The sequence below is a fragment of the Sinocyclocheilus grahami genome, unplaced genomic scaffold (genome assembly GCF_001515645.1).
Source record: "Sinocyclocheilus grahami isolate Dianchi unplaced genomic scaffold, SAMN03320097.WGS_v1.1 scaffold160.1, whole genome shotgun sequence".
In the NCBI taxonomy this organism is placed as follows: Eukaryota; Metazoa; Chordata; class Actinopteri; order Cypriniformes; family Cyprinidae; genus Sinocyclocheilus; species Sinocyclocheilus grahami.
In genome coordinates this window covers 2,778,131-2,790,509 of record NW_015505339.1, presented here as the reverse complement: position 1 = coordinate 2,790,509, position 12,379 = coordinate 2,778,131, and the positions used below count along the sequence as shown (strand labels likewise).

The 12,379-nt window shown below is 40.9% G+C and overlaps 1 protein-coding gene across 5 annotated transcripts in view; it reads left to right on the top strand.

Moving 5' to 3' along the window:
• Positions 1-230: 230 nt before the first annotated feature.
• LOC107592869 (calmodulin-binding transcription activator 1) overlaps positions 231-12,379 on the top strand; it is a 169,691-nt gene continuing 157,542 nt past the window's right edge. For 4 of the 5 annotated variants that reach the window (XM_016282446.1, XM_016282447.1, XM_016282448.1 and 1 more), the window contains exons 1-2: positions 231-297; positions 3,888-3,989. In XM_016282446.1, the coding sequence (XP_016137932.1) occupies positions 273-297; positions 3,888-3,989 (127 nt within the window). In that variant the 5' untranslated portion in view covers positions 231-272. Of the gene's footprint in view, positions 298-1,000; positions 1,115-3,887; positions 3,990-12,379 lie in introns of those variants that run through there. The other variant, XM_016282450.1, reaches the window with a different exon arrangement.

Sequence of the window (12,379 nt, the reverse complement as noted above, 5' to 3'; positions counted from 1 at the left end):
ACTAAATCCGATCCAAAAACCTTATTGGTCGCTGCGTTGTAAAGGTGTCTCCTAAATAAAACCCATTCACCAATGGCGTGGAAGAGATGGATAAAAGGGGGATATGGATTTCGCAAATTCACGAAGCATCACCGAAAACACCATTGTCATTTATGGCACTTTGCGGCCAATAGCTAACGCGTATTGACGCACGCGCCTCCCGCCGTGAACGCGCGTGGTACCCCCCCGGTCGCGAGGAGGAGGAGGAGGAGGATGTGGCGCGCGGAGGGGAAATGGCTGCCGAAAACAAGCCGGAAGGTAAGAGAGAAATAACAAGATTATTATTTTTAATTTCGCAGCTTTGTCGGCGTTAAGCTCCAGATGATGAAGGTCAGGATAGGGATGCGCGGCGGAGAAAGTCAGTGACATTTTCGCTTAGCTTGTGTTTGTCACGAAATGGCACAAGAGCTGAAGCGCTGATGGGATTAGCCATCTCCGAGACGGCTATTAAAATAACGGGAACGGAGTTAGGTAATCACGGGTTACGTTCATTACGCGACTCCTTTCATCTCAAAGCACACAGAGGGGTTTCAAAGTCACACGCACCCAAGTCAAGCCGAGCCACAGCCTTCGTTAGATGAAGAGAAACATGTTTTTCTTATAAGTGAGACGCGCACATGAGCGCATCAGACGAAATGAACGCGTGAAATGACTCGCGTTTGGTTTGAAGTGGGATTCCTCCACACCGCATCCACGCTCCCCCCCCGTGGGGCTGACAAACAAGCGAGCTCCGTGAAGTCAAACGCGGTCAACTACTTCATTTCTCTTTCGCATTGAACAGGGCGACGCTTTTAACTCCGAAAGCGATAAATGCAGATTTATGGTGATGCTCTAAAACGTGATTGATTTCTTTCCACCCCCACCAGAAACCCCCCTTATAGTGACTGAACCCACCGACAGCTGCTCGGTCTGCTTCAGTCTCGTGTGGAATATTTCCCCAGAACTGTGACTCTTTGGCCGCTGCTGTTTTGAAGCTGTCAGCAGCTATTTTCTTAGATAATAACACATTTAAACTGGATTGGAAAGGACACTGGGAAAATTGAAGCGGAATTTTAATGAGGCAGCAAAATGAAAGGTACGTCTCTCCTCTTTGCTAAAGCCATGCTCGGCAACTAAAACCAAGTTTATGCTGTTACTATTCGCTAGAATTTGATCCGAATGCGATTATGACTTAATTCCTCTATCTATATGGTCGTGATCTAAAGTTCACTTTCTTTGCATCAACGGAGTGCGCCATGTGCATCGTTCTTTGAGGATGCGTTTGATCTTTCCCTTACGTTCGAATGAAATTCTTTCAGACTAAAATGTGTGTATTTTTGAAATATCAATATAACGAATTTGACGGAAGACGTAAATAATGCAGATCGCATTTATGATTCACAAGACGCTCCCTTGCCTTCTGAATTCCTCGTGTTCCGTTTACTCTGATGCCTTTTGGAAAACGTAATGTTTTCTAGGGGCCAGATCATTTGTCAGACATTAGTTTGATTCTAAAGCATCCGGGAGGAGAAAATGCTGATTGTTGAGTAATATTGGAAAATTAGGTCTGGAATGGCTTAAAATAACAACCATGAGTTTGTCAACATTGAATTATTTATTCAACTAATTTTTTTTCTTCTAAATCAAGGCAGTCAAGGAAGTTTTGGTCCATAACAGCCACAGGGTGGTGCTATTGAGCTGTGCAACTCTATACCCCCCTTCAAACCCCCCAACACACACACACACACACATACACACACTGGAACTAAGAGTGATAACTAAGCTTGCCTATTAAAGAATTCCATCAAAGTAGAATTCGAACGAAGTTGACCAGTGTGATTTGGGTGAGCTCACAGAGCGCCTGTGTGGGACGGTAGCGTGCATGTGTGCTGTTTCTCTAGTGACCGTATAGAATTGTCTTCTAGAAAGTATTAATTACACACTACTTTGGATCTATAGGCTTTAGCACGCTTGTGTTTCCTGCTTGTTGGTGGATATCTTCGTTTTTGCTATTGCTGAGAGATGACCTGGCCAGAAAAAGGTATTACCTTTCTTTGTTTCATCGTGTATATTTATCTTCGCAAGTCCAGTCAGGTAACGCTTTGCGCTCTTGCTCTACTTCTTAGAAAGAAAAATGTGTCATAATAGGACGTAAGTTTGGGGACAGAAGGATTCTAGGCTATTTTTATCCATTTGAGCTGCCACAGAACAGGAGAAAACATTGCCTCTTTTGACCTGTACGGCCTAAATCTGTGTCACGCATTTGTATCTGACAGTCTTTGCTCTTGCCAGCTTCCTGGATCACTTCTATTCTCTTCCTCCACACAGGAAGCGTATCCTCCAGTGGTTCTTGCCAACACGATGATGGCAGCTTACATACAAGGATGTGCTCCTCTCACTACCCCATCAGCTTTTAGATGTTTTCAAAGTCATGTTCTGGAATATTTCTTTGGCTAGAAAGGGCATGAAAGTCTCTTTCTCCACGGTTCTTTTGTATTTTTTCTCTCTCTGTCACACGTGCTTTCACTCACCTGTATTGTGCTGCGAACCTCAGGCTCTGTAAGCTTAACTGAATATATTTGGTTGCTCATCAAATCTCAGTTTATCAGAAAAGTGAAATTTCACTGTGTGGTTTTGCTTAAAATTAAGCTTCTGGGTGTTTCTGATCTGTTTAGCGAAGCATAAAAAAATACAACTGATACTACTGGCTCCTCCAGACAAATTGGGTTGTGTAAAATTTATCTAGCCTCTCTGAAGTTTTTCCTGATGAAATGAACATAGTAAGCTGTGTTTTCTGTTGCCGTGTCTCCCACTCAGTAGAAGTTTCTTTTCACTCAATATATCCTTTCTAAATTATTGATTGTATGGATTGATTAGCCAACTGGAAAGAGAGAGCGCAATGTGTCCTGTTTACCAGTGCTTCCAGTACTAAATCCTTGGCCATCACTGTTAAAGAGTCGATATGAAAATGAACAGCTATGTTTACCAATGTTTAGGTGACAACAGGGGGAAATTAAAGTGTTGGATGGTTTAGCTCTACGGATTTCAGTTCCAGTAGTTTGCATGCTTTTTATGTCTCACATTATGTGTTGCGTACAGCGTCAGACTTTGCTGTTTTCATAAAGGGATAGTTCACGCAAAAATAAAAATCATTTGCTCACCCTCACGGCATTCTAAAATTTGACTTTCTTCTGTGGAACATTAAAAAAGATATTTTGACCAATGTCATGTTTTTTTTCTTTCTTACAATGAAGATCAAGGGCAAACATAACTATTTGGTTACCTACATTCTTTAAAATATCTCAGAGTATGAGAAACAGTTTGGAATGACACGAGGCTGGGTAAATGCTGACCGTTTACATTTTTGGATGAACTGTCCATTTAATGAGCAGCAGTTAAATTCTTAGTTTCAAGCTAATTTTGTGCATCCATGTTCAAAAGCAATTTTTTGTCTTGCCAACTGCATTTAAGAATCCAGTAAGCCACAGAAATTAGTAGAACCTCATCGTGTGGTATGATTCAACGTGTAGATTTAGCTCCTCGCCAGCCTAGTTGATTGCACACCTACGTGCGCATCTTGTAATACATGGCTGCTGGAAAAACTCACAGATGCAAGCGTGATGGCAGCTATTTTTCTTGAACTTAAAATAAACCCGAATGACCTTTTGACCCGTAGTGCATGAAGCAGTCATTTGCGGCAGGGCAAAACTTTATCGCAGCATCACAGTCATAATGCGCCAGGGTCATTCAGAAGGTGAGAATAGAAGCAATTAATGACCTCTGCATGAATAGAAAGTAGAGGGCTTTGTATTTTTGTATCTACAGACCTTCTCCCCTCACTGTTCCCTCCCCCACTGTGTCCCCTGTAGGACTGAAGAAAATACGTAATCCGGATCGAATGTACAGAACCGCCGTCGGTTACACCGGCCACGTTCCTCCTAAGAGTGTCAGCGATGACACAGACAACAACAGTAAGAGAGCTGGCTTCCTTTTCCACTGCATCCCTCAAAACATGACAATGTTATGAAATGCTGTTCATCTTCTCTGCCCATTCGTTTACATACTGTATAACCTCATTCTCGCAGCTGGTGCATGTATAGTTCATCAAGAGTCTTTTTATAGTATTACCAGAGCCCAGACCAGAGAAAGATCAAATTATTACAAGACTTCAGAGTCTCTAGAGCATATGATCTAAAACCTTGCTCTCAGCACAATAATGGTTGTTTTCCTGGCGTGTTTACCAGGTTCAAGAGCTTAGCAAATTCTATCAAAGCAATTTTTAATAAGCCAACGTTCAGCTAGCAGGTGACTTTTAGCGCAGGGAGTCGGGAGGGAGAGGCCCTTCTTGGTAGATCAGCTTAAAAAAGGCCAGCGTCTCATTTTCATTCAGCTCCATTACAGATTATGTTTATTCATGCATGGCCATGCTGCTCCGGAACGAGCGGCATATTTTTGGAAGCAGCAGCTCCTTGTCATGGCTAATCAACGCCCAGCGCTCTTTGAGTTAATAAGCCAACGTTCAGCTAGCAGGTGACTTTTAGCGCAGGGAGTCGGGAGGGAGAGGCCCTTCTTGGTAGATCAGCTTAAAAAAGGCCAGCGTCTCATTTTCATTCAGCTCCATTACAGATGATGTTTATTCATGCATGGCCATGCTGCTCCGGAACGAGCGGCATATTTTTGGAAGCAGCAGCTCCTTGTCATGGCTAATCAACGCCCGGCGCTCTTTGAGCAGAGCCCAGGCGTTGGCTTGCGTGGGTGTGGATGAGGGTGTGTTTGCATCCTGGTTCCCCATTGGAGAGTTCTTGTTGTGCTTCGCTCTCTCTCCAGCCATTCTCAGTGATTTCACTAAGTGATCGAGGCTGTTTCGAAGAGACACTCACTTAATGAAGACACTCCGACATGGACACTAAGCGGCAGGAGCTCTGCTGCCCAGTTGTTGCGGGCTAACGGTGTAATTAGCGGCTGGAGGGATAGACATCTCTGCCGTCACTGGCCATGTTGGCAACCGGTGGCTTAACGGCCACAAGTTTCGGGCTTAAATCACTTTTTGGTAATCCATTGATTAGGCTACAGATGCACTGATCGATCGGCCAGGGATCGGAATCGGCCGATTTTTCTCATGATCGGCCCGGATCGGTGATCGGCCGGTCAGTCTCACTTCTTTCCGATTCCGAGCCGATCCGTTTTGTTACCAGTGGCACAGGCAATAACATCAGCCGCGCATTCTCACTCTCATCTCTCCAACGACCCCTTCTCTCTCACACACGTCTCATTCGTTAAATAGTGCTTGTATTGTATTATTTTAGTCATTCCCGCAGGTTTCGTGCTTATACCAAACGCGCGCGCAACTCCGCCGATCTACATTAGTGGAGCGCACAAGCCACGCTCAGTCTCAAACAGCTTGTAAGCAAATACCAAAATGAGTGGCTAACTGCGCTAAAACATTCAAATACATACAAAATAATGTCAAAATGCCCGTCTTGGCAAGTATCCAGTTAAACACAGTCAGTTTTGGAACGTTAAATAGTTGAGAAAGAGAACGCATATTGTGTAACAGTATATCGGGTCTGTGGATAAACTCTTAAAGGGACCGCAGTCCAATATTCCTGCTGCTGTCTGTCATGTTAATCAAAGAACAAGAGACAAAGAAAATAATTTTCTGCTCTTGACAGAATACGTTTTATAACTTTAATGGTAAGAATTAATCTGTATTTAATTTTTACAATGAAGACTACAGAAATTAAAGTATCATAAAACACTGGATGTGTTATTTTACATTTGATTACTTTAATTTCTGTAGTATTTCTTACTGGAATAAAAACTTACTTCACCTGAAAAACTTGGTTTCATAGCTCTCTTTATTCTATTGCATTTGTTTGTGCTGTTGTTTGCCATTTTTTTTATTTGTTCTTATTTTATTACTGACTTTTTACTTGTGTTTTTTTATGAAAATAAAACTTTGCGTTGAAGAAAAGTAGATTTTTGTTTGTATATGCTGTCAATTATAGTTCTTAGAAAGAAAATCGGAATCGGCAGATCACACTAACGAAAAATCAGAAATGAAATCGGAATCGGCCAAGAAAATTGCAATCGGTTGGTTGTTGATTTTCAAATAAAATGGGCCGTTGGTTCTTATTACGCAGGAGCAGACGTTGCCTGTGGGCCTTGAATCCCTGGACATGTTGGAATGCGAGGATAAAAGGAGATCCAGTTCAGACGGCCCTCTTCATGGACCCTATTTCAGCCTGATTCTCTTGCTTTGTTGAGCCAAGAAAAGCTTTGGGAGCCAACTGGGACAGAACCAGAATGTCGAAGTGAGCTAATTGGGAGGAATCCTGGTCTGCAGTTCCTCTCTTTCCCCCCTCTCGTCTTCCCTAGTGTCCAGCGTAGCCGTTTTTACTCCACCAGTGGAAATCCCCAGATGAACTACACCCACTTATTAAGGCAGCCACACTGCACATCATCCAGTCTCTTTAGAATATGTTTGGATGTGCTGTTTTTTTTTCCTTTTAGTCCTATATGTGTTCAGTTCACGAGTGTTGTGCTATCATATGCATTTGCAGATTTTTTTGTCATGCCATTGCATATTTTCTGGGACAAAAAGCAGTTAGCCTTGGGAGACCGAGGGAGAATCATCCCTTGACTTACTTCAATGGAAGGATGACAGTGCATTAATTTGCTCTCTTGTCACAAACGCAGTATCCCATATCTTCAGTGTTTTATCAGCCAAGGCTTTATTTTCACAAAAAAAAAAAAAAACCCCTAGCAATTAAGAGAGAAGTTGCTGCCGTACAGATCTTTTAAATTGGCTAAGATAAAATTTAATTGAGATCCTGCAAATAATGAGAGGTTTTGTTCGTGTTGCAGTGATGCAAACGTTTGACTGAACTGCTCTACCAACAAAGAGAGCAGAGAGAGACACTAGTCTCCTGGGACGCCCAGACACGAAAGTGAGGTTATCGCAGAATCGGCCTCCTGTCTTGGAGGAGTTTGAACTCTTTGCTTGCGTAACATCTCTCGCTATCAAAACAGTTGGCGGTAATTGTGGAAAGCGCTAGCGTGACGGGCGTCCGGTGATGCTTCACTTGGCGGAGGCTTATGTCACTCTTCATAACAATCATGCCTCATCTGTGCGTGCCAGCGCACATTCGGTTTACTCGTCTCAGGGAGTAAGTCACGACTGAGCCAGTGCAGCATAGCTTGCTTTCAGGTCCAGCTGGTTTAAATGGAGCTGACCTTCTTGTTTTTGGAAACCTGTGACAAAATCGCACCTAGATTAAAAGGAGGTTGTTTACCAATCCTATCTCTCACTTTCAGTGCATTTTTGGATACGGTACTCACACTGTGTAAATGGCTTTCATGTACCGTGTTGTTATTAACACAAAAATGAAGTTATTATGAGTTGTCTAAAGACTGAGACATTCAGTACATAATTCAAACAAGGAGCAATTGAAGAGCATAGTGATGATAATATGCATTTTTTAAAACTGTGATGGTGGAGAGAAAGAGAGAGAGAGAGCACTTGGGTAGGGCGGAAAACAGGACCAATTTGTTTGCCAAAACTCTAAAGTGCATTTTGTATGCATAACTCAACTCTTTATCCATTTGTATTCATACACTCATTTGCATGATTGAGTCCATGTGTATTTGAGCATTCTCATATCCTCTGTCTTGTTTATGTCTCTGAATGCCTTTGGTAGTCAGTGTTGCATGGATTTGCATGTTGGTTTTGTGCGTCCATGTGTAAGACAATGGTTCACGCTGGTGTTTGCCTATTTGTGTGCTGTTTATAGGACCTGCTTGTGTTTTATAATTCATGTCAGAAGCATATGTTTTGTTATCACTTCATTTATATTATGCCTCAGAATATCAGTCTGTTGGAGTGTATTATATATATTTGCATATTATCTAGTGAATATTTACATTGCATTATTTCTGTAGATTGCACAGTCATTTTTTTAATCAAAGATGTGTTATTGAAACCTATGTCTATCTTGCACAGTCAACGACTAGTATACAGTAGAGGTCAATAATATACTGATTAGGCAAATAAACATTGTATCAATGTCAGTTTGTTCTATAAAGTTCCATGCAGCATTATTCTGATTATTTTAAACACCAATGGTTCACAAAACATTTAAAAAAAACATTAATTTAGAATAATTTTCTTACTTGTTCTTACATTGTTTTTAAGATGTATCAGTGAAATATAGAGTTTGTCATATTATTTGGGTATAATCTCAGACAACATCTGATTTTATAGTTAAGAAAAAACAAACTTGTTTTTCCTTAAGAATTTTGTGTGAATACATCCCTTGGACTTTTATCAGAGATATAAATGATCAAACGCACACACAAAAAAAGAAAAAAAGTGTGAGTAGATGTAACTTTTCAAACTCCATCAAAACACAGCTCCCACACAGAGAGATGACATAAATTTTGTTTTTTAATGTGTTAAAAAAAAAAAGCACAGAGAAGCTTGGCATTTTTATAATTTCCTCTGTATAAATGCCATATAGCTATCTGGCGAATGATCTATTGAATGGCGCAGATGTGGCCGCTGATGGTGATGAAGGCCCGGAGCCAGTGAAGGAGCTGTAGTATTAAGCAGAACAATAGAGCAATCACTGCTTTGATTGGTATTGATCTTGGAGCAGCCGGGACGAGTGCAATTGAAACTGACCAGTTGGACCCGGATCCCATTTGAATCAGAAAAGGTGGTAAAACAGCGTGCCAAATGATGTCATGGCTCTGGCCGGACACAAGCTTCCTTTAATGGCTGCAGGACGGCACATTATTCTCTGTTAAGAGGAAATGTGAATCATTGTCAGGCCGTTTCCCTGTGGGGGGGAAATAGATTTATCATCCTCCCTTTCGTTCTTTTATCCTCATCTTCCCTTCTTTATGTCCACTCTGTCACTATAGTTTTTTATGATGAGGATCATGATCACACAATCATCCTGTCAAAATGCTTTATATGAGTGTGATTAGTCGTAATAAAGCATCACATACAATGTGGTCCAGAGTTGATCAGAATTCAGTCAAAATCACGGAGGAAAAAAGGAATAGTGAGTAAAGAAAAGGTATCCTATCATTGTGGCACAAAAGCAAGAGGACACTATCGATTCGAGACCTGTTTTTGTCAGTCCTCTTTATCCCGTCCTAAAACAAGCTTTGCTCTTTTCTCTGAAGTGATGCTTGCTCAAGCTGCCATGACAGATACAGTAAAACAGCTCTTCACCGCCAGGCCTTTTAAAGATGAGCCGTTAAACCCCAGATTAGCACCAAGATTCACATTTTTTTCTGCCTCAAAGGGATTCGGGGAGGAGGACCGGTGCTGGAGGTCATGGCAGCCCTCCTTCTCAACTCTTCTTCAGATTCGCTGAAGAATCTTTGCACGCCTGCTGCTTTAAAGCGTTCACACTGCAGACTCTCTCTGGACGAGGTCTGGCTCCGAGCTCCGTGGCCTTGAGGCGCTTCAGTAGACGCTAAATCAATTTGACTGACATCGTCCAACCCTTCAAGTCATTGCTAATTCAATAGAAATGTTATTGCATACAGAAAAAGATCTCGCCTCTCATACGCACAGCAGAATGTGACGTTTTATCTGCTGGTGGATTTATAAACTGCAGTCAGTCTGAGGTTGATGTAGCCTAAAGGAGTCTATAGTAAAGTTGTTTTTCAAAGGGTCAGAAAGGGATGCTATTGGGTTAGGGCTGGGCGATGCATTGAATGTTATGCTGACGTTATGGAATTAGGGAATATTTTGATAATGTTAAAAAGTTTAGTAAGCCAATTTTACTCCCCTTTTCGGATGGGGATAGACTAATGCTTTCAAACACTTCCATGCGTATATGTATGACTGCTTTGTAAGGAGCTTCATATGTTTCTATTTACAACATGCTTTTGCAGTGTTGAGCATTGTAGCCAATCACAGACATCTCTTATGAGCATGTGAGCAAAATCCACTCAATGTTGCTCAAAACGCTGGATTTTGTCCTTAATTAAACACCGTAATAATGGTTTGATTACAAAGTATTGACAAATTCATGCAGTCAGTGAACTCACGCTGAAGTGATTGACAGCTTCAGTGATTTTAAAGGAAGCACTCTTTGCTCGCTTTGCAACCCATTCACAATTTGAATTAAGTTTTATTTCTCATGCTTCTAGCTACACACTGCACAGTTTCTGGATTAACAAACTTATTTAAATGTGGGACTGAATCTGAAAATGCAGTGATTGGCAATAATAACCATAACGACTGGTGGTACAATAAATCTGATATGTAAAAATAGATCTTCTATGTAATCTGTAATGTGTTTGTTGTTGCAATAACCACAATTTTAGTAGGAAGATTTCGTTTTTTGTATCATTTTCATATATAATTTTCATATAGCCTATTTATATTGGGGGATTTGTATATTCGTAAAAAAAACAAAAGTGGTCACTACCATGTCTCAATTATTATTTTTTTCAGCTGTTAATAACCACATATTTTGTATAGGAAGATTGTTTTTTTGTAGCATTTTCATGTATTTTTTTTTTTTTTAACTGTTAATTGTCCAGGAAAAAGTTATTAAAGTACTTTGTAACAATAGCTGTTCTATCATGTCTTTTTCATGGGAGACAAACCATTGAGAGCAAATGCAAAATATTGCAAAAATCTGGAAAAAATATTGAGATCGCCCAGCCCTGCTGTGTGTATGTGTAATTTCCTCTTGTGCAGTTGCTTATCAAACATGGGTGGTAACGTGAACTTAATATAATGTGAACTTAATAATTACATTAGATGCATATGATCTCTTTGCGATCTGTGTACGTACGTGTCTATGTTGTTTTTTGTATTATGGTCTTGATGTTTGTGTTGTGTTTGACCAGACGCTGTGGGTGGGACTCTCCAATGTCTGAATATTCACCTTTCGTCCCATGGAAATTAGCATATAGATAACTATACCACTGATTTTCATGCAGTGCACAAGTCCCTGGAGAGAGGTGCGGAGGAGGTTTGTAGTATGGAGGTTGGAATGCCAGCTTAGTAAAAGACCATGTCAACCCGCTACATTCTCCTTTCTTATGCCGTCTTTCATATCAAAGCCTTTCCTACTTTTGCTTGAAAGTTAAAAGACCTTCCTCTTTCCCAGCCTGCCTTCAACTCATGTGGCTAATAAAGCAGTTGAGGGAAGACCACTTGAAGAAAAGTTTACCAGTGCTGCTGATGAATTAATATGCAGTTCCATCCTTCTCCCTGTCTGCTTGGAACTACTGTGCAATGAGCCCTTATTTCTGTCACATTAATTTTGTTTGAAAAAAATAGAGGAAAAAGGCGCAAATTTCCCTAGACACCCCTTAATATCTGTACTGGGAGCTGTAAATGTTGCTTTTCCCAGCATTTTTCAGTCTTTATTATACAAAGTTTAATAATTAACTGACTCCTCATCTCACTGGAGGATTTCATTATTTTTCTCTCGTTTTATTACATGTACGACATTTTTGATCAAGGTAAAAAATGAGTAAAGTCTATAGTGTGCTGGTTTGCAATTTTTAATTTTTTTATTATAATCTAAAGTTCCATTTGAGATGCGAACGGCTGTGAGATTTGATTTTCTGGAACATTTCTCACGAGACAGATTGCGGTCCTTGGTGAAACGTCTCTGTAATATGACAGATGGGCCAAAATCGATCCATTAACAGAGGCGAAACGAGTGACGTAATTGATCTCCATAACATTTACTCCTTTAGGTGTTTGTTGTCTTCGTTGTCATCCTTATCTGTTGCACAGAAACAGCCCTAGATTTACTTGACCTCCATTTGAGTCGGTTCGAGTAAAGAGTTTTTCTTGAATCTGTGCTTATATCAGGATAGTTTAATACGTTTCCTCCAAAGCCCACATTCTCCAAAATGGGGTCAAAAAGTCATGGCCGACACTAGAGCGACCCTTGCGCAGGCTCGTGTCTGCCGTATGATGAGGTAGAGAGAAAATCAAATCTGTAAATGTCACCCTCTCCTTATTCAGACAGGCTCCAAATTTGCCTTCTGAAGCAGATTTGCCGCTCTCAGAGCATTTGTCATTGCACCATTCTTAATTGGAAGAGTTTCTAAAGGAGCGTTGGAAACGTACACCCCGCCACGATCTGAGACAAAACCGCTTACGGCAGGTGAAATGGCGTTCCGCGGAAAATACAGTCTCTATGAATAAACAAATGCAAACAGAAAATACCCATCAGAGCTGACAATTTAATGGAAAAAGAGAAGGCTTTCATTAAAAAGTGACATTGGGCTGATGAGGAGTGGAAAGTTTTTGTGTCCATTCTTGTCTTTTTACACTCTGCAGTGGCGAAGCTCCATCTGTTTCGAGACCGGC